At 47.4% G+C, this 22,219-nt stretch overlaps 2 protein-coding genes across 2 annotated transcripts; one reads left to right on the top strand and one right to left on the bottom strand.

The window, feature by feature from the left end:
- Positions 1-4,182: 4,182 nt before the first annotated feature.
- On the bottom strand, positions 4,183-6,395 carry LOC109773408 (uncharacterized). The gene has a single exon (XM_020332097.4). It carries the CDS (start codon positions 6,291-6,293, stop codon positions 4,674-4,676), a length of 1,620 nt encoding a protein of 539 aa, XP_020187686.1. The 5' UTR covers positions 6,294-6,395; the 3' UTR covers positions 4,183-4,673.
- Positions 6,396-14,984: 8,589 nt separating this feature from the next.
- LOC109773407 (uncharacterized protein At1g76070) lies at positions 14,985-16,159 on the top strand. The gene has a single exon (XM_020332096.4). The coding sequence runs from the start codon at positions 15,132-15,134 to the stop codon at positions 15,960-15,962; it is 831 nt and encodes a 276-aa protein (XP_020187685.1). The 5' UTR covers positions 14,985-15,131; the 3' UTR covers positions 15,963-16,159.
- The last annotated feature ends 6,060 nt before the right edge of the window (positions 16,160-22,219 follow it).

Below are 22,219 nucleotides of genomic sequence, written 5' to 3' on the forward strand. Positions count from 1 at the left end.
AAAGGAACATTTCTCTTTGGAGCAACCCTTAGTATAACTCATGGGATACCATCTATGATAATCTCATTATCCAACCTGGAGATTTTGTCTATCCATCTCTTGTTAAAGAACTTTGGCTTCCAAATCAGAAACAATGGAACAATCAACTCATTGACAAGCTTTTTCATCCAGAAGCTGCCTTGGTCATGAAGCAAGTTCCAATCATTCATGATATAGGGGAAGATATCCTTGATGGAAGCTTACTCCTACAGGTAAATTCACAACCAAGAGTGCAAATAGATTGTGTTTGCATGTCTTGCAGGAAGGAGAGCCTCAACCAAGAGCTATTTCAGCTAACTCAAAAGAGATTTTGAAACAAGTTCGGAAGCAAAAGATATAGCGCCAAGGATACAAACATTTGCATGGAGGCTGATGAGGAAAGTTCTTCCAATGGGTAAGAGAGCGGGTAAATACACTTCTCATATAGATAAATTCTGCTCTAGATGTGGAATGGAAGAAGATGAGCAGCATATTCTGTTTTTATGTCCTTTCGCCAAAGATGCTTGGTTTGTTCATCAATGGTATATTAGAATAGATGAACTTTTGCAAAATTGCAACTCCATTATAGATATGATTTCTTGCATTCTTAACTCGAACCATCCATGTGCTACTTTAAGCATTATATTTACATTCATGTGGTGTATGTGGAAGTAAAGGAATGACAAACTATTTTAGAGAAAAGAAAGCTCCCCTCTACAGGTTTTTTATGTAGCCCAAGCTATCAAGAAGTGCTTATCACAGGAAGTGTGGGTCCAGGATCAATCTCACCATGAAGGCAGGAAGCAAGAAACACAAATAACAAGTTCTCATGTGCACAGGACAATAATAGATTTGTTAGAACTTCCAACAACAAACATAGTCTTCACAGATGCGGCATGGAAGGAACAAGATAAACACAATAGCAGTACAAGAACTGGATTAGGTGTCCTCTTGCAGGTAAATCAAGGAGGCATAAGACTTGCTTATCTCTTAGGAGTTGTCGGACGATGTAAAAGTTAGGACGGCCAGCGTTTCTTCCGAGCCAGTGGGCTAATGGAATCGGGTGTTCCATCTAAAAAAAAAAAAGAGGCATAAGACTTAAGGTCCAAATCTGGGCCACAGGGTATCAAGCAAAATAGCCCTTCAAGCAGAAGCACAAGCTTTGGTGCTAGCAGCCAATATGATAATCAAGTTGCAAATACAAGGAGTGGCAATTAATCTTAACAGATAGCTTATCCCTGGCAAGAGCAGATGCTACAAGATCACCAAGAACAGATCCCGGACATTGGGAAGCTAGGAGTTTGCTTGTAGAATTTTGTGCAATCAATGATCCTTCTTCGGTCCAGGTGTTCCATGTCTCAAGACTCGAAAACAAAGAGGCTCATGATCTAGCCCAGCTAGCTGTCCAACACAAATCAGTTCAAACACTTCGAGTCTCCTGTAGCAATGTGAAACATATTCAGCAAATTTGCCCTTTAAAGTTGTTATGTGAAGGCCTGGAAGTTCATGGAATTGTAACTCTCAGTGTAAACTGTATGAACTGTGAATGATTTTGTAATGGATTGGCGCCTTTGGTTGTTCAAAAGAAAAAGGCCATTGTGGTGACCCACCCTGATTATGTTGTCCTGACAAGGGGAAGGCCAGTGCGTGCCAATGGCGTCGTCTATCATTAGGACTGCCTAGATAGGCATAGCTAGCTAGCTAGCCACCCTCATCGACCGGTCCATCATGAAACAAAGCGGTGTACCTAAGGGTACGGGAGATGGTGGTGAAGATGCATGTGAAAAAAGAAGAAGATAAGATTATTGCACTGTAGTAGCACCAATCAAACAGGCCGCCTAAAAGGCTAGTATAATGGTCACAGGCGAACCAATCACGCAACGAGATTTTGAGTATAGCAACTAGTAGTAGTAGCAAGCGAGTAGCACAGGTGATTTCTCTGGCTCGATCGCTGGACTGGACTGGACTGGAGCGAGGAGTAGCCGGCCGGAGACAAGGGTTCACGTGCTGCCCACAGATTGGCGATAGATAGATAGACGGAGGTATTCATCATGTACTCCAAGGAACCAAGGATCCTGCTCACAAATTTCTCCCGGTGTCCGGTTGCGGCGGCCTCATGCATATGCATGCGGTGTGGCCCCCGGCGAGGGAGGAGGCGGCGACATCCACGGAGCGAGCACGGGCGCGCCTCCGGCCAAAACACGCCGCGGCGCCATGTGCATGCCTCTCGCGACGAGCCTCGCCACTTGGCTAGCGAGCTAAGCTAGCTAGGCAAACCCAGCCCAGACCACCTACGCGTGGAACGGACGACAGCAGGTGAAACCATACGTCAAGCACCGACCATTTTTGCATTTTGGTCATGACTCATCAACCACGCTTGACCAACTCAGAGGGTACAGCAGCACGAGCTAGCCGCGGTTCAGGTCAAAGCGTACGTCAAGGAGCATAAACGGGGGTTAGGTTAACTGAAAGCATACGTACGTACTAGGAGTACGTGGCGTGCCGTGGCTTGGACTCGTGATCACTGTCCCGTGCGTGGCCAATGATTCTATTCTGCTATTGGCGGCTGATGATTCAGTTGCTGCGATGTTACGTTTTTTTTCTTCTTTTTCCTTTAAAAAAAAGAGAGTTCCCTCTCCGATTTCCGTTTAAAGAAGAGAACTGCCATGTTCTGCGGTTGTTGTTTTCAGAGTTTCTCTTTGGAATTCAGAAGGTCGGGGTGACCGTCAGTCCACATGTGAACTGTCTGGCTGGCGCATGTGTGATGAGCGAGCCCGTGACTGACTGACTGACCACAGGAGTCGTAAAGGTGCTCGATAGATTCTGTGCCATGCTACGAGCCCGACACGCCGTCAGCAGGGCAGACGCAAGTGTGGCTACCTAGCAACAAAACGGACGCGAAACATGTTGCGCCTAGTAGTTTACCACTGCAACACGCAGCAAGAAAAGCTGCCCGACTCCAGCATTCGTTCACTAATCTATGAACAAGTGGTTCCGGAGGCAGAGTCACGTACCACAGATACACCGCACCGGATCGATCGATGGACACTGCGAGTGGATCCAGAGACCACAAACATGTCGACTGATTGAAAGTAATAACGCACGCAGAGACTGACGAACCGATTAATTTCTTTGCACGGTAACCACAATCACATGGCAGGTAAAATTGACTCAGGCATTGATTTCAAAAGCAGCTCCAATTTATACGAAACCAAGGACCGCTGTCTGTCTGTGTCTCCCCATCTAGCACGTAGTACAGCTGCGATTCACAAAAGATAGATGGAAGCAATTTGAATTCTTGCTGAGCATGGCGTATGGATACGTTGAGAATTCTATCCAGGAAAGAAAGAAATTCAAGATTTCCTGTAGTACCATGAGTCATTACTACCACATGGCAGGTGAAGATTGAATTGGGCATTGATTTCAGAGCAGCTCCGGATTTATACAAACCAAGGACGACTGTCTCCCCTTCTAGTACACGGCGCGATTCAGAGCACGCCGGTCGATCGATTCAAACATATGATGAATGCCAAGCCGTGAATCATCAGACACTACCAACCCAGATCAGAGATTGATGCATCCTAACCTAAAGCCCTGTGCAAATGTCAAACAGATTGCATGGTACCTACTCTACTGGCCTACAGGGTACTGCTTTGCTCCACCGAATTAGTGTAGTACTACAGCTTTGAGCTTTCCCAGACATAACCCAAGAAAGAAGAATCAGATCAGGTACGGTGGTTGGATGATTTGCTTCGCCGGATCAGTGTAGTACAGCTTTCCAAAACATGCCAGAAGGAGGAAGAACCGGCTAATTAGGGGCCGTTCGGCAGTCCACCCGCTCCGTCTGCAGAGTACCGTTCCGCTCGCTCTGTACTTTTTAACTGGAACTCCGTCTGACTCCGGGAGCGGCCTCTTGGAGCGGAGGGACTCCAAACAGGCCCTTAATCAGGTACGGTCGGTGGATGATTGACACCAAGAGGTTTATAAACATCTGTGGCTAGTGTTGAGAATTCAGACCTGCAGATCACTCTCGTACATCAAATCAAGGAAGCATTATTTCTCGATGAGACACTACAACAGATAAGAAGTACTTGATAATCTTACAAGATTGCACTTCAATAACAGTCTAGCAAGACATACTAGTAGACACCAGGAAGCAGATACTGCCGGCCGAAAAGCAGTGTCATCGTCTGATTGAAGACAAGAAATATTTCAAATTTTGTAGTGTAGGAATTCGAAACGTCAATTTCTATCAGTATTACTAGGGAAACATTATTACTCTATACTAGGATACAACACACCAGATTTGAAAGAAAAAAAATACCACTCTTATAAGATTGCACAACAATAATAACTTAAGGAAGCAAGCAGAAAACATGGTGCCTGTAGCTGCTGGTGAAGTTGATGTGCCTGATCAACGTTGTTTGCCTGATGTGCCTGGCCATCTATGCACAGCACTCAGTGCTGTTCTACAAATTTATGCTGTCATTTATGTTTACTCGAACCTTCTAGCTCCTTAGCTGCTGCTAGCATTGGGCGGCAGCAGAACCTCATATTCTCTTTGTTTCCGTACTGGATGCTGGTACTACGTCGTTCCATTATCATGCTGATAGCTGGAACTTCCCGGTCCTTTTGGATCATATGGGAAAAAATGTTTAGGAAGCAGCTACTGCCTTCCACAAGGCATCCTCTGATGGGCGCTTGATGAAGCCCCGGTCAGCCATTGATTCCACAAGCTCTTCATGCTTCCTGAGCTGTCCGGCCTTCCTCAGCAGCATCAGCACCATATCATACACTGGTTTCGTGGGTTTCAGGGATTTCTCCTCGACCATTTCCCTCAGCGTCGCATGAGCGCGCCTCCAGTTTCCCCTCCCACAGAATGACTCGATTAGAGCTCCATAGGTGTTCACATTTGGCTCCACACCTTGTGCATCCATGTCCTTCTTTATCCTCAGCACCATGTCCATCGACTTCTCCTTATTGAACAACTTCATAAGCAAATTATAAGTCACCACATTCGGCTTGCACTGCAGCTCCTGCATCCGTTCGTACAGCTTCCGTGCAGCTTCTACATTGCCGGTCCCCAGGACCAGCTTCAACATGGGATTGAACGTGTGGCAGTCAGGAATACACCCCTTGGCAATCATCTTGGCGAGCACTTTCATCGCTGCGTCAAGGTTGCTCTGCCCCTTCCCGCAATGTGTCTCCATCAAGAAATTGTATGTGATAATGTCCGGATCACAACCAAGCTGCCGCATCTGGTTGTGCACCTGCAGCACCTGCTCAGAACGCCCGGCCTTGACATGAGCCCGCATGATGGCGTTGAAGGTCGCAGTGTTTGGCGGACACCCGGTGTCAATCATCTGGCAGAGGAGCTCCTGCGCACGGGGCACCTGCCCCGCGCGGTACATGGCATCAATCACAGAAGTGTAGGTGTACACGTTCGGCATGATCCCCGCCTGCTGCATCTCAGCGAACACCTGCTCTGCCTTGTCGAGACACCCGGCCCGACACCAGGCATGCACCAGGGTCGTGTAGAGCACTACATCAGGAGGAAATACCGACTTGTAGCTGTCGAACAGGGCCTGGGCCTCACTGGCGAGGCGCTTCTTGGACAGTGCGCCAAGGAGAGACGCGAGCACCGCAGGGTCGGGGACCCCGGCGCCATACTCCTCCATGCGACGGAACAGCTCGGAGGCCTCGGCAGACATCCCCGCCCGGACGTAGCGGCGGATTATGGCGAGGATGACCTGCGACGAGACGGGGATGGAGCGCTCGCGCATTTCGTCGAGCAGGTGCCGAGCGAGCGGGAAGTGGTGGTGCTTCGCGAGCAGGTCGATCATAGCGGCGTAGAGCGCGGGGAGCGAGTCCGCGGGGAGCGACGGGAGGACGTGGTGGAAGAACGTGAGGGCCTCCGGGAACGGGACGCCGCGGCGGAGCGCGAGGAGGCGGCCGAGGAGCTGGAGCGCGAGGTGCGGCGCGGGCGGGGAAGGGAGGAGGCCGGCGAGGGTGGAGGAGAGCGCGGGGAGGGGCTCGAATGGCGGCGAGGCGGGGAGCGCGGTCGAAGGGTGGGCGCGGCTGTGGTCGAGGATCGCCGCGTGGAGCGAGTCCAGGAGCTTGGCTTCCGCGGGAGTCATGGGCGGTGGCGAGTCGGGAGCCGGTGGCGGCGGCGAGTCGGGCGCCGGCTCTGTGGTGGGGTCGGTGGCGCATAGGCGGCGGAGAAGGAGGCGGGAAGTGGTGGAGAGGTGGTGGTTGCGCTTGAGGAGGAGAGCCATCGTCGCGGCGGTGGCTGCTCGGTCGCGGTTGCCGGCGACGTGGGGGCGGTAGGGTTCAGGGTTTCGGTCCGGACTACGTCAATTTCGATGGGTTCAGGCTGCAGTTTTACCTGAAGTATTGGTGGCCCATGTAGCCAGTGAAGTGAGCGGTTGGGCCGGGCTGCATCACGAGCGATGGAAACTCTTGCATGCCAGAGAAGCTCAACCTCTAGCAATTCTTCTCAAAAGAAAAAGGCTCAACCACTAGCAAAAGAGCTCCAGCGGAGGAGGCAGGCGATCCATGAAGGGATATTTCAGTCACCGATGCAGACTTCTTCGTTTGTGGATTCTTATATACGCGAGCTGGAACAAATCAATGAGGGCCGCCAGGAGGGAAGCGTCACGAAGATGGATAGCACCACCAACCGGGATGGTGAAGCTTAATGTCGATGGAGCGGTGGGGCGGCCCAGCCGTGGCGGTGCGGTCGCCGCGGTCTGCAGAGACCACACGGGCCTATATCTAAGGTCTTCGGCGGTGGTTTACAATGGAGTTTTTGATCCGACGATCTTGGAAACGTATGCATGCAGGGAGGCGTTGGCACTAGCTAGCGATCTTCAGGTGACACATATGATAATAGCTTCTGATTGCCAAGAAGTGGTGAACGACATAAACCAAGGGACAAGAGTCCGCATTCAGCAATCATCCAGGAAATCTTGGGACATAGAAACACTTTCACTTCAGTTTCTTTTGTTCATGAGCGTAGAAATTTTCATTTCGAGGCTCACAATCTTGCCAAACTAGCTTGTAATCTTCAGTCAGGGAGACATCTATGGTTGGGCCATCCTTACAACCAACATATTGTACCCACGAACATTGCTGATAATCAATAAAGTGGCAAGATTTCTCAAAAAAAAAAACTAGCAAAAGAGCTGCTTATTCAGAGACTGTTCATCGCTTATGATTGCCTATCAGTCTTGAAGGATATCTCTGATAAATCGGGTGCATGAGACTTTCAAGAATGTAAGTTCACCTATGAATGAAGGAACAATAATCATTCCCTGAAAAAAAAATAAACAATAAGAGGTAATAACACGGGTAGTGCTTAAACTTGTCATCGATGTTCACTTTGATGCCTGAACTTGAAAAATACATCGAACTGGTTCTACAATTTGGCAGTATGGTTTAAATACGGTCAAAATAACATACAAATACGTATGTGTTGCTGACTAGACACGCCAGCATGGCGCGGGGCCCACTTGTAGTACCGGAAATCTTGGGACATAGAAACACTTTCACTTCAGTTTCTTTTGTTCATGAGCGTAGAAATTTTCATTTCGAGGCTCACAATCTTGCCAAACTAGCTTGTAATCTTCAGTCAGGGAGACATCTATGGTTGGGCCATCCTTACAACCAACATATTGTACCCATGAACATTGCTGATAATCAATAAAGTGGCAAGATTTCTCAAAAAAAATATAGCAAAAGAGCTGCTTATTCAGAGACTGTTCATCGCTTATGATTGCCTATCAGTCTTGAAGGATATCTCTGATAAATCGGGTGCATGAGACTTTCAAGAATGTAAGTTCACCTATGAATGAAGGAACAATAATCATTCCCTGAAAAAAAAAAGAAACAATAAGAGGTAATAACACGGGTAGTGCTTAAACTTGTCATCGATGTTCACTTTGATGCCTGAACTTGAAAAATACATCGAACTGGTTCTACAATTTGGCAGTATGGTTTAAATACGGTCAAAATAACATACAAATACATATGTGTTGCTGACTAGACACGCCAGCATGGCGCGGGGCCCACTTGTAGTACCGGAAATCTTGGGACATAGAAACACTTTCACTTCAGTTTCTTTTGTTCATGAGCGTAGAAATTTTCATTTCGAGGCTCACAATCTTGCCAAACTAGCTTGTAATCTTCAGTCAGGGAGACATCTATGGTTGGGCCATCCTTACAACCAACATATTGTACCCATGAACATTGCTGATAATCAATAAAGTGGCAAGATTTCTCAAAAAAAAAAAAACTAGCAAAAGAGCTGCTTATTCAGAGACTGTTCATCGCTTATGATTGCCTATCAGTCTTGAAGGATATCTCTGATAAATCGGGTGCATGAGACTTTCAAGAATGTAAGTTCACCTATGAATGAAGGAACAATAATCATTCCCTGAAAAAAAAAAGAAACAATAAGAGGTAATAACACGGGTAGTGCTTAAACTTGTCATCGATGTTCACTTTGATGCCTGAACTTGAAAAATACATCGAACTGGTTCTACAATTTGGCAGTATGGTTTAAATACGGTCAAAATAACATACAAATACGTATGTGTTGCTGACTAGACACGCCAGCATGGCGCGGGGCCCACTTGTAGTACCGGAAATCTTGGGACATAGAAACACTTTCACTTCAGTTTCTTTTGTTCATGAGCGTAGAAATTTTCATTTCGAGGCTCACAATCTTGCCAAACTAGCTTGTAATCTTCAGTCAGGGAGACATCTATGGTTGGGCCATCCTTACAACCAACATATTGTACCCATGAACATTGCTGATAATCAATAAAGTGGCAAGATTTCTCAAAAAAAAAAAAACTAGCAAAAGAGCTGCTTATTCAGAGACTGTTCATCGCTTATGATTGCCTATCAGTCTTGAAGGATATCTCTGATAAATCGGGTGCATGAGACTTTCAAGAATGTAAGTTCACCTATGAATGAAGGAACAATAATCATTCCCTGAAAAAAAAAAGAAACAATAAGAGGTAATAACACGGGTAGTGCTTAAACTTGTCATCGATGTTCACTTTGATGCCTGAACTTGAAAAATACATCGAACTGGTTCTACAATTTGGCAGTATGGTTTAAATACGGTCAAAATAACATACAAATACGTATGTGTTGCTGACTAGACACGCCAGCATGGCGCGGGGCCCACTTGTAGTACCGGAAATCTTGGGACATAGAAACACTTTCACTTCAGTTTCTTTTGTTCATGAGCGTAGAAATTTTCATTTCGAGGCTCACAATCTTGCCAAACTAGCTTGTAATCTTCAGTCAGGGAGACATCTATGGTTGGGCCATCCTTACAACCAACATATTGTACCCATGAACATTGCTGATAATCAATAAAGTGGCAAGATTTCTCAAAAAAAAAACTAGCAAAAGAGCTGCTTATTCAGAGACTGTTCATCGCTTATGATTGCCTATCAGTCTTGAAGGATATCTCTGATAAATCGGGTGCATGAGACTTTCAAGAATGTAAGTTCACCTATGAATGAAGGAACAATAATCATTCCCTGAAAAAAAAAAGAAACAATAAGAGGTAATAACACGGGTAGTGCTTAAACTTGTCATCGATGTTCACTTTGATGCCTGAACTTGAAAAATACATCGAACTGGTTCTACAATTTGGCAGTATGGTTTAAATACGGTCAAAATAACATACAAATACGTATGTGTTGCTGACTAGACACGCCAGCATGGCGCGGGGCCCACTTGTAGTACCGGACATTGGAGCTTGCATAGTGTTTTGATTCAATGACCATTGGGTCCTACCTGTCAATGCACAAGGAAAATAAATAAAAAAAGAAGGCGCTGTCGGGAATCGAACCGCCGACCTGGCGCAACGCAAGATCATTGCTAACCAGTTAGACCAGCTAAGTTTATCATAATGGTATATCTACTTTCAAGCGCCCTTGGAATAAATGGGCTGCAGTCAGTGAGGTCTATTCTCCACATGTTAGTTGTTTTTCCTGTTTAGGAAGTTATAAAAAAATATGTAAACAATAATCACAATAATAAATAAATGTTCACATAGTTTTAAATATTCACGTAATTATGAGAATTACTAAAATGTTTTCATAATTATTCAGAGCATTCAAATAAAATCTTAAAATTTTACATTTAATTTTTTTATTCTAATTTTCATGTTTTAAAATGATATTCATGGTCCTTTCATATAGTATTAGTTTTTTCTTTTTACATGGCCCTTTCTATTGTGAGTTTTTGTAAAAAAATGTAAAAATTATATAAATTATTGCAATAGTATTTAAAATAAAGTTAGAATGTTCTGGTATTATAAATAATAGGCTGAAAAATTTAACTTACTTTTAAAACATGTTAATGTAATTATTAAAAATATTTACGTATCATTTAGATAATCATGTGAATAAAATATTTTTAATTATAAAAAAATATATAATTTAAAAACTGTTCATTTGAGGATCTATAATCCTGGGGCACACTATGCTACTAAGTATTTTTCCACACATATTGTTAAAGTTATATGTATTAAAAAATATATCTTTTGACAAAAACATAAACTTTATTAAAACACGTGAACACTTTTTAAAACTAGAAATACATTTCCTAATAGCATGAACACGTTTCAAAACTAGAAATACATTTCCTAATAGCATGAACACTTTATATGGTACTTGAATATTTTTGTAATTTCAAATAAAGAAAAAACTAACATGTGGAAAATGGGTCGCAATCGAAATACATTTCCTAATAGCATGAACACTTTATATAATACTTGAATATTTTTGTAATTTGAAATAAAGAAAAACTAACATGTGGAAAATGAGCCGCACAGATTGCAGCCCATTTAATTCCACGAACGCTTTAGGTTTGATAAAATGCGGCGATGCATATATAACAAGAAATTTAGCGAGTGAAAGGGCCCTCCCCTGCACACCACTACCCCCCACCCTCTCCTCAACACTATTTTGTCATGCTATCATAGAGAAATTGCCATGTTGTGGCAATGTTTATCAGTAGAAAAAAATGACATGCTATAGCAGGAAAGTTGCCATGTATTTCAAACATTGCCATACTAGGGGTCTACGGCATAGAAGAATTGTCATGTTGTAGATGAAGAACATGACAAATGCTACAATATAAAATAATTGACATGATACATGAGAGAAAGTTGCCACACATGTTTGAAATTGTCATGCTACAACAAGTAGATTTGCAATGCTACAACAGATAATGGTCATGCTATATGAAAGAATTTGACTATTTTTCGCCCAAAAAAAAGAAAAGAAAAGAAATTTGACTACATCTTCAGAAATTGCTATGCTAGGATAACGGAATTGGCACGCTACATCAGGAGGAACTGTTACAGAGTTCTATGCCCTAGATACATAATTTATCACCCGGATGTGATTTCGAGGGGAAGGTTAAAGGATGATACGGGGGTTGGATCGTTCGCTTGATTGCCATGAGAAACGAGTAGTTTATGTTTTTTGGCTCAGTCGGTCGTTTAGAGGGGTGCAAGTGTGCCACGTACCACAAGGCGTCCTTGAGGAAACAGCGAACGTCGGTTCCACATAAGGTTTATGAAACAATATTTATATGGCGCGGCAATACGTGGCGTGGACTTATGAGGGTTGATAAAAAAAACTTGACGTGGACCCGTCATGGTACGCTTGACTGCTTGAGGTCGCGTGAACGCCGGTATAGTCGGACAAGCTGACGCGGTGAGCTTATCAACATGGAGGAACCCAAGAAGCTGGGGAAGGAAGGAAGGGCAGTGGTAGGTGACCATTCCGTTCGTCCGTGCCGGCGGCCGTGACATCTAGTAAAAACTAATGTAACGCTCATAATCAACCATGGTAAAATACTTGGACTCGGCCTCCGGGTGTGTGAGCGACTTTGCGGGGCGTACGCTCTTCACGTTCAAACCGCCCGGGAGAATGAGATCACGCGTATCATATGACTGACCTCCATCCTCCATAGATCCATGTCCATGGTGGTTGTTTTTTATTAAGGTAACCAAGGCATGTTTGGTGGAATAACAAAACACAAGCAGGTGGGGCACCGAGACTGCCTGGCAGTGTAAACAGCAAGCTCGACGAACACAGACAGCTACTACACGTTTTCATTGCCCACAGTCTCAAGAAAGAAAATTAAATAAAGAAAGAAAGGAAGACAAAGGACGAGCTCGATCCCCACCCGCAGGTCAAACCGCGCCATTCATTTCGGGAGAAACTTTCTTCACCGGTACGTGCAGCCTTTTTCCACGGCGTAATGCCTGATGGCGTACCGAACCGCTAGCTAGCTAGCTAAGCAACAACGCAACGTGCAGGTCGTGCGGCGGAGCAAGCCAACGATCGAATTGATTCGCACAGCGACGGGCCGGCCGGGACTGGGACGGAATTTGGCCTTACTCCAGTTCGCGTACACACGGCCGGGGAGGCTCCGATCCAGCCCCGCCCGATCGATCGATTCACTGCGTACGTACGTATACCGTAGCTTACAGCGCCAGCGAGCCGTCGTCGTCGCCACGTGCGCCGGCGCCACGACGGCGCGCGCGGGGGCTGACGAGGCAACCGGCGGCGGCGCCGACGCGGCGCGGCCGTGGGATTAGAGCAACCCAACGGGCCGACCCGAACGGACGGCGATTTCGTCCGCTTTTTGTCCGTTTGGGTCGGCCGCCCGCCCGGCGTCCGCCCTGTTTTTCATATGGATCGGCAGCGCGTCCAACGCGCCAACCCATATATGCAGGCGTGGCCGGCTGGCCGCCCAATTTTGCATTGCATTCAACATATTGTGAAATAAAAATTTAACAAACAAAATAGTCCACCCAAATAAATAGTACTATAGTTTACAGGCCAAATAAAAATAAAAATGTTTCACATAGTTTTGCAAACGAATAAAAGAAGATACATCTATTGGTTGCCAACATGAGTCCACATATGCTCAACCAAATCATTTTGCAGTTGCACGTGAGTTTTCCAATCACGCATGTCTTCATGAAACTGAGTGAACTGCTCAAATGTTGCCGCTACTCCATGCTCAGGCACAACATTCTCACCCTGAAACTGAAAGCCTTGCTCGTACAGACGTTCCGGACGCTCGTCTTCTACGATCATATTGTGCGTGATCACACAAGCAGTCATCACCTCCCATAGTTTCTGCGTGCTCCAAGTATTAGCAGGATACCGAACGATGCCCCATCGAGATTGCAAAACACCAAAGGCACGCTCGACATCCTTTCTAGCACTCTCTTGCTCTTGGGCAAATCTTTTCCTTTTCTCTCCAACAGGGTTGGGTATTGTCTTTACAATAGTGGTCCACTAGGATAGATACCGTCACCCAAATAGTACTCTTTGTCGTAGATGTGGTCGTTGACAGTAAAGTTCACCGGTGGGCTGTTGAGCCTAGCAAACACCAGCGAGCGCTGAAGCACGTTGATATCATTGTGTGATCCAGCCATGCCAAAGAAAGAGTGTCAGATCCAGAGATCTTGAGACGCCACGGCCTCTAGTATGACAGTGCAAGCCCTGACATGTCCCTTATACTGCCCTTGCCAAGCAGAAGTGCAGTTCTTCCACTCCCAGTGCATGCAGTCTATGCTGCCAAGCATCCCCGGGCTGTATCTGCAGCTGTCGGCTCTCTCAATTACTCAGGGCCAAACACAACAATCACAGCCTTGCAGAACTTATACAAGGACTCTAGGCATGTAGACTCGCTCATACGGACGTACTCGTCAATGAGATCACCGGGCACTCCGTATGCAAGCATTCGGATGGCGGCAGTGCATTTCTCATAAGAGGAGAAACCAATCTTGCCGACGGCATCCTCTTTGCACTCGAAGTAGTCATCATAGCCGACCACTCCCTCTCTAATACGGTTGAAAACATGCCTACTCATACGGAACCGGCGGCGGAATTTGTGATGTTTGAACAACGGGTTTGTTGTATCAAAGTAGTCCTTCCAAAGAAGGAAATGCCCACTCTCTCGGTTACGATTCAACGCCGGAAGGTGACCCGGAATGGAGCCACGGAACAACGGCCGCTGGTTGTTGAGGTGGTGAGGGACCAACACGGCAGCCAATATCTCCTCCTCGTCGTCGGACGACGAATCGTCGGAGTCGCAAATGAAATTGTGGAAAAAAAAACTCGTCGGCGGAGTCCATTTTCGTACCTTGGCAAACTGTCGAACAACTTGCGGGCGTCGAAGAAGGAGACGGCCGGCGAGGGGAGACGCGACGCACAGACCAGCTAGCTGCCCTGCCGGCGTCCGACGAGCGTCGGTGACGAAGGAGGCGGGGGCGAGGGTTGCTTGTTGGCCAGGGGGAGGGAGGCCAATGTGCCACAGACCAGCGGGCCCGGGGACAGAAGTAGGCGACCGCGCGCGTGCGTCCGTCGCATGTCCTCGCCGACGCAAATCAGGCTCAAAAATGGGTCGCTCGCGGACAAAAATACGGACACGCATCCATTTGGGTCGACGCGTTGGGCCGCCTTTTCTGTCCGCGCCGACCCAAACGGATGGCCGCGGACGAAATGGGTCGCCCCATTGGAGTTGCTCTTATGCCACGAGGAAACCGGGTCATCTCAGTAGTGAGCGCTGAGGTCGCGCGGGAAACGGTAACATAATCCCGGCTCGCGCGTGCCGGATCCGGTCCACGACTCCACGTACGTACGTCCCGACCACGACCTCGTCGGCGCCCACTGGCTAGCTAGCTGGAACGAGCGCGGTTTCGCCGCGGGGATCAATGAGGAGCACGAGTAGCTAGCTAGCTAGCTGCTGCGGCCGGAACGAACCTGCTGCCCCCGCCGGTTTCCCGGCCTTTGACCACCGCACCGCACCGCACACGCCATTCCACCAGTGCCTGCGCGGTGCGCCGTCACATCGCGACCCCGCAAGCTTATTTTACTCCGTCACCAACCATCCTCCTCCTCCTCCCGTGCCCGGCCAACGCCCGTCGTATATAACCAGGACCAGTACACCGTACAAGGGACAAGGCTGAAAAGGCAGACAATCCATCGACATCGAGGTCGAGCTGATCAACCAAGAATCTATAGCTAGCTAGCGCGTCCAGGTCTCGGCAGAAGCAGGCGATGGAGAGGAAGCCGACGAAGAAGCACGCGAGGACCAGGAGCGGCGCGCTGGCGTCCTTCCTCAGGTCCACGGCCGCCTCCTTCTCCTCCTCCACGGCCACCACCTTCGGCTCCCGCCCCGCCGGCGGCGGCAAGGCGTCCTTCAACCACCGCAACGCCTTCTCCGGCCCCATGGTCTCCATCGTGCCGCCCGAGGCGCGCGGCGGCGGCAGGAGGCGGGGCGGTAGTAAGCAGGGGGGCGGCAGCGGGTACCGGACGCCGGAGGCCTCGTCGCCCAAGGTGTCCTGCATCGGGCAGATCAAGCGGAGCAAGTCCAAGACCTGCAAGGCCAGGAAGGCGGCAAAGAACGTCGCCCCCGCGGCGGCCTGCGGGATGGATGGCGGCGCCTGCCCCATGCCGCCGCGGCCGCCGGCCCACAGGCCCAAGAGCTCGCTCGTCAGGCGGATGTTCTCCCGACGGAGCAGGTCGTCGCGGCCTTCGTCCTCCTCGTCATCCCACAAGTCGAGCGGCGCTGCCGACCTTTTCAAGGGGAGGCCGGGGAGCAGCGCCGCGGTGGCCGCTGCGCCGGTGTCGGGGCCGGGGATGGCAGGGCTGGGGCAGATGAAGCGGTTCACGAGCGGGCGCGGAGCGTTCCAGGACTTCGACTGGAGGGAGGCCGAGAGGAGGGGCTCCGACGTCGACGTGGACGACGATTACGTGGACGACGGGTTCGTGGCGTTCTCGGCGCCGCTGGTGCTGGGCGGCGGGGTGGTGGCGTCGGAGCCCAGGAAGGAGGTGAACCTGTGGCGGCGCCGCCCCATGTCGCCTCCTACTCCGCTGGAGCTCCCATGAGAGCGGACGCCGCAGCAGCACCTGCATGGCCGCCACACATGCAAGGCATGCCAAATGTGTCGTCTGTTCTTTCATTAGTTTGTGTACAGAAGCAGTATACTTCTACGTGATGCTCATAATACAAAGTAGTGTCGATTTTGATTTTGTAAATGTGTGATGATCGTGTATTCTGGAAGGAATTAAAGAATTTTTTGAAATCAGGCATGAGTGAAAGCATACTTTTGGAATGAAACATGTACAAAGACGAACAAAGATGATTTTGAACACATCTCCAAAGTCGACGAATGAGCATAAGTTTGCACACACGCATCCTTACTTGCTTTGGTTGGTCGAACAAGCTTGCGAGCGTCGGCGGCGAGCATATCCTCTCCAAAGAGAGGCTTGGTCGTCGTCCTCTTTTCCAAGATGAGAAAAATATTTATACGCTAGCTACACTTCAGCCTCCGATTTTGAGAAGGATTTTGACATAATTAATTGGTTCGATCGGTGTCATGGTCGAAACAGTCAAGACGATGGCGCCTTCCGTCCATACCATGGGCCTATGGCATGCTCGACCCCTCCCGATCGATCATCATGTTCAGAGCAGTTTTCTCTCCACGCACGTTTCGTCTAGAAAACCCCCGGTTAATTATGAGCGTGGAGTGTTTTCAGTCTCCGAAATTTGGTCAGCACAAGTTACCACTGTAGATTTGGATGTCGGCCGGACCATCATATGTTAACCGAACGCAAGGACTGACTCTCGTTAATGAACATACTACTATTCCAATGATCTAGCTAATGATCTTCACATGGACCATATGGCACATGTGCTAAGCAATCCAAACTGTTCGAAAAAATGGTCATATATATGCACCCAGTTGATCAAGATAACATGCATTATATTGTTGATTCGTGAGGTGTTTTACACGTGAGATACTAGCATGGTTCTTTTTTTTTACAAGAAAACTTTCAGTCTATTAATCTTCAATCATGGTACGACGACGAACACCAGAAATAATAGGAATTACATCCAAAACCGTATTCCCTGATAAAGTTGTCTTGAGCAGTGCGGGAGACCGGAGAATGGGTCGAGTAAACTCCCTTAGGGCCGATTAAATCACACACGAGGAATTTTTCTTTCTTCCATCCTTTTTGATTTGAAGGGTATGTTCTAAAAATGAAAGGCAGATGTAAATACTTCGAAGAGGCGGCTCGGTAGGGATGGAATGGTCAATCGTCAAGTCAAGGATGACTTCTATGTTGGCGAAACGATGGGGGAGAGAGAGCACGCCAGTGATTCTCTGAGCCAGTCTTCATTTCCAACGCCTCAGAAAACAGGCCGAGATAGATGACAACACGTCTTTTATCCTCTTCCTTACCGGGAAAGCGCACTTCTCTTCTTCTTCTAGCCTTCACCTCCTGAGCCCGGAAATAGAACCCAACCCCCTTTCTAATCATTTCATTTATGGAAGCAGGTGGGATCCAGAGCTAAGCCCCCCTCCTATTCAAAGCCGGGTGTGGCCTCACCCTTTTGCTCTCCTTCAGTTTGGCTCCACGAAGGCGCCGCCTAGACTAGGAGCCCCACTCGTATTCAAAAGACGCCCAACTTTCAAGACGACGATAATCATTAGTAAACTTTTTCCAGTATCATGGAATAGCATGGCCCGGGGCTAAGGTAACTCAAGTGGGAGAGCTGTGTTCCGGGTGAACTTATTGCACGGTTCAGAGAGCACTTGTGTATGTGATGCGAGTGAACGTGTACAAAAAAGCTCTCGTAAAGTTTCGTTGTTTGTCCCATCGTTGGCCCTATCTATGTTTCTACGATGGCCCAAGAACACGCTCATTCTTCAGTCGTAGAGAGACTTTTGAATTGTGAGGTACCTTTACAAGCTCAATATATAAGAGTGTTATTCTGTGAAATAACTCAAATTTCAAACCATTCACTTGTTTCAACTACTCATGCTATGGACGTGGGAGCATCAACTCTGTTCCTTTGGGCTTTTGAGGAGTGGGAGAAATTGTTGAAATTCTATGAAAGAGTCCCGGGAGCTAGTATGCATGCCAGTTTCATACGACCTGGTGGAGTGGCACAAGATCCACCTCTTGGCTTATGTCGAGATATTAATTCCTCCACACAACAATTTGCTTCTCGTATCGATGAATTGGAAGAGATGTCAACCGATAACCGTATCTGGAAACAACGATTAATGGATATTGGTAGTGTCACTGCGCAGCAAGCAAAGGATTAGGGATTCAGTGGTGTACTGTTAAGAGGTCGGGCGACATGATGACACTGATAGCCATATGGGGGAGTTCCCTTCAGGCAACAAAGGTTCAGCCTGACCCTACGAAAGCATGCATATGTTGTCAGTAAAGATTTGTGTGAAGCCTTAGAGACGACGTACGCGGGGCTAGGGTCAGCTGAGGGGGGACAGCGTAACGGAGCGAATGTGTGTAAGCCACGTCAAAGTTTCCTATTCTAGGCGGGGCGGGACATCAACCTTCAAATGGTGTTGGTCCTACGGACTGTGAATGGATTCATCTCTGGCTTCTGGGCACGTCGAAACCGCATGAGTTCATCGGGGTGGAGCACGGCCCGCCAAAATCGGCATAAGTTTGGTTCTATTGATGGAACATGGTAAGCCCATCTTTCTCCATATGAAAGTGCTACGGGCACATAGAGATGTGGCTAGAGGAAGTCTCAAAAAGCGAAGGCCGAGCTGTAGGTCACGTGACCTGCACCGAACAGGTGTCTGACTGGGCTTTCTTCTAGATCAAAGCGGATCAACTCACCAAATTCATCGATTGGATCAGGCGCCCAAAACATCGAATGAAAATAGTCTTTCTACAACCCTATTTATATGATTTTGAGGGGCCCTTCCCCCTATCCCCCTTATGTTTAGGAGCCGAATATGCCCAAGAACGACCTGTGGTGGTACGAAAGGCACAGCTTGATACATCTCCATCGTATCTACTTTTCCAAATGCTTTTGCTCTTGTTTTGGACTGTAATTTGCATGATTTGAATGAAACTAACCCGGACTAACATTGTTTTCAGCAGAACTACCATGGTGTTGTTTTTGTGCAGAAATAAAAGTTTTCGGAATTGGACGAAACTTCTTAGAGATTTTTTATGGAATAAAAGAGAGATACTGGAGCAAAGATCCACTGGAGGGGGGCCACTAGGTGCTCACGAGGCACCAGGGCGCACCCCCAGGGTGCGCTCTGGTGGCTTGTGGGGCCCACGTGGCTCCGCAGACCCTAATCTCAGCACTATAAATGTTGGGAAACGTTGCATGGAAAACAAAAAAAATTCTACGCACATGCAAGATCTATCCATGGAGATGCATAACAACGAAGGGGGAGAGTGTCTCTATGTACCCTCGTAGACCGTATGCGGAAGCGTTTAACAACGCGGTTGATGTAGTCGAACTTCTTCGCGCTCCAACCGATCAAGTACCGAACGTACGGCACCTCCGTGTTCTGCACACGTTCAGCTCGGTGACGTCCTCCGCCTTCTTGATCCAGCAAGACGGCGAGGTAGTAGATGAGTTCCGGCAGCACGACGGCGTGGTGACGGTGATGGTGAAGTTATCTGCGCAGGGCTTCGCGAAGCACTACAAAAATATGACGGTGGAGGGGGGTGCCACACACGGCTAGGCAATTGTCTGTTGTGTGCTAGGCACCCCCTCCACATATATATAGGTGGTTGGGAGGGAGGAGCAGCCAAAGGGGGCGCCCAAGTAGGAGGAATCCTACTTGGGGTCTCTCCCAAGCTGCGCCCTCCCCCTGCCTTGTATAAGTGCGGGGGAAAGGCAGGGGAGGGTGGCGCCCTACCCTTTCCTTTCCCACTTGAGGAGGGAAAGGAAAGAGGGGCCTCCCCTCCCCTTTCCTTCCCCTAGGGCCTGTTGTCCAAGGAAGGGGCGCACCAGGGGCTGATCTGTCCCCCCCTTTGGCCCATTAGGCCAATATACTTACTCGGGGTGTCTGGAACCCCTTCCGGTGACCCGATGACTACCCGGTGCACTTCGAAACTCTTCCGGTGTGCGAATACCATCGTCCTATATATCAATCTTTACCTCTAGACCATTTCGAGACTCCTCGTCATGTCCGTGATCTCATCTGGGACTCCGAACAACATTCGGTCACCAAATCATATAACTCATGTAACACTATATTGTCAACGAACGTTAAGCGTGCGGACCCTACGGGTCCGAGAACTATGTAGACATGACCGAGACAGCTCTCTGGTCAATAACCAATAGCGGAACCTGGATGCCCATATTGTCTCCTACATATTCTACGAAGATCTTTATCCGTCGAACCGTTATGACAACATACGTAATTCCCTTTGTCCATCGGTGTGTTACTTGCCCGAGATTCGATCGTCGGTATCTCCATACCTAGTTCAATCTCGTTACCGGTAAGTCTCTTTACTTGTTCTGTAATGCATCATCCCGCAACTAAATCATTAGTGACATTGCTTGCAAGGCTTACTATGATGTGCATTACCGAGAGGGGCCAGAGATACCTCTCCGATACTCGGAGTGACAAATCCTAATCTTTATCTATGCCAACCCAAAAAACACCTTCGGAGATACCTGTAGAGCATATTTATAATCACCCAGTTACGTTGTGACGTTTGATAGCACACAAGGCGTTCCTCCGGTATCCGGGACTTGCATAATCTCATAGTCCTGGATCACTATTGTACCCCCTTGCCAAACTCATGGCAAGGCACACAACAGGTCTGGTACATAGCATGGCATACTTTATAGAACCTATGACTGAGGCATAGGGAATGACTTTCATTCTATCTCTATATTCTGCCGTGGTCGGGTTTTTGAGTCTTACTCAACTTCACACCTTGTAACACAGGTAAGAACCCTTTCTTTGACCGGTCCAATTTGAACTTCTTCAAAACTTTATCAAGGTATATGTTTTGTGAAAGTCCTATCAAGCGTCTTGATCTATCTCTATAGATCTTGATGCCCAATATATAAGCAGCTTCACCGAGGTCTTTCATTGAAAAATTCTTATTCAAGTATCCTTTCCGATCAACAATATGTCATCCACATATAATATCAGAAATGCTACAGAGCTCCCACCACTTTCTTGTAAATACAGGCTTCACCATAAGTCTGTATAAAACCATATGCTTTGATCACCTCATCAAAGTGTATATTCCAACTACGAGATGCTTGCACCAGTCCATAGATGGATCGCTAGAGTTTGCACAAATTGTTAGCACCTTTAGGATCGACAAAACCTTCTGGTTGCATCATACACAACTCTTCTTTAAGAAATCCATTAAGGAATGTTGTTTTGACATCCATTTGCCAGATTTCATAATTATAAAATGCGGCAATTGCTAACATGATTCAGACTGACTTAAGCATTGCTACGGGTGAGAAGGTCTCATCGTAGTCAACTCCTTGAACTTGTCGAAAACCTTTCGCAATAAGTCGAGCTTTGTAGATGGTGACATTACCATCAACGTCTGTCTTCTTCTTGAAGATCCATTTATTCTCAATGGCTTGCCGATCATCGGGCAAGTCCACCAAAGTCCACACTCTGTTCTCATACATCGATCCTATCTCAGATTTCATGGTCTCAAGCCATTTATCGGAATCTGGGCACATCATAGCTTCTTCATAGTTCGTAGGTTCGCCTTAGTCTAGTAACATGACTTCCAGAACAGGATTACCGTACCACTCTGGTGCGGATCGTGCTTTGGTTGACCTACGAGGTTTAGTAGCAACTTGATCTGAAGTTTCATGATCATTATCATTTGCTTCCTCTCTAGTTGGTGTAGGCATCACTGGAACGGTTTTCTGTGATGTGCTACTTTCCAATTTGAGAGAAGGTACAATTACCTCATCAAGTTCTACTTGCCTCCTACTCACTTCTTTCGAGAGAAACTCCTTCTCTAGAAATATTCCATTCTTGGCAACAAAGATCTTGCCTTCAGATATGTGGTAGAAGGTGTACCTAATTGTTTCCTTAGGGTACCCTGCGAAGACGCACTTCTCCGATTTGGGTTCGAGCTTATCAGGCTGAAGCCTTTTGACATAAGTATCGCAACCCCAAACTTTAAGAAACGACAGTTTTATGTTTCTTGCCAAACCACAATTCATACGGTGTCATCTCAACAGATTTAGACGGTGCCCTATTTAACGTGAATGCGGTTGTCTCTAATGCATAACCCCAAAACGATAGTGGTAAATCAGTAAGAGACATCATAGTTTGCACCATATCTAATAAAGTGCGGTTACGATG

This window comes from Aegilops tauschii, chromosome 5, assembly GCF_002575655.3.
Source record: "Aegilops tauschii subsp. strangulata cultivar AL8/78 chromosome 5, Aet v6.0, whole genome shotgun sequence".
Taxonomy (NCBI): domain Eukaryota; kingdom Viridiplantae; phylum Streptophyta; class Magnoliopsida; order Poales; family Poaceae; genus Aegilops; species Aegilops tauschii.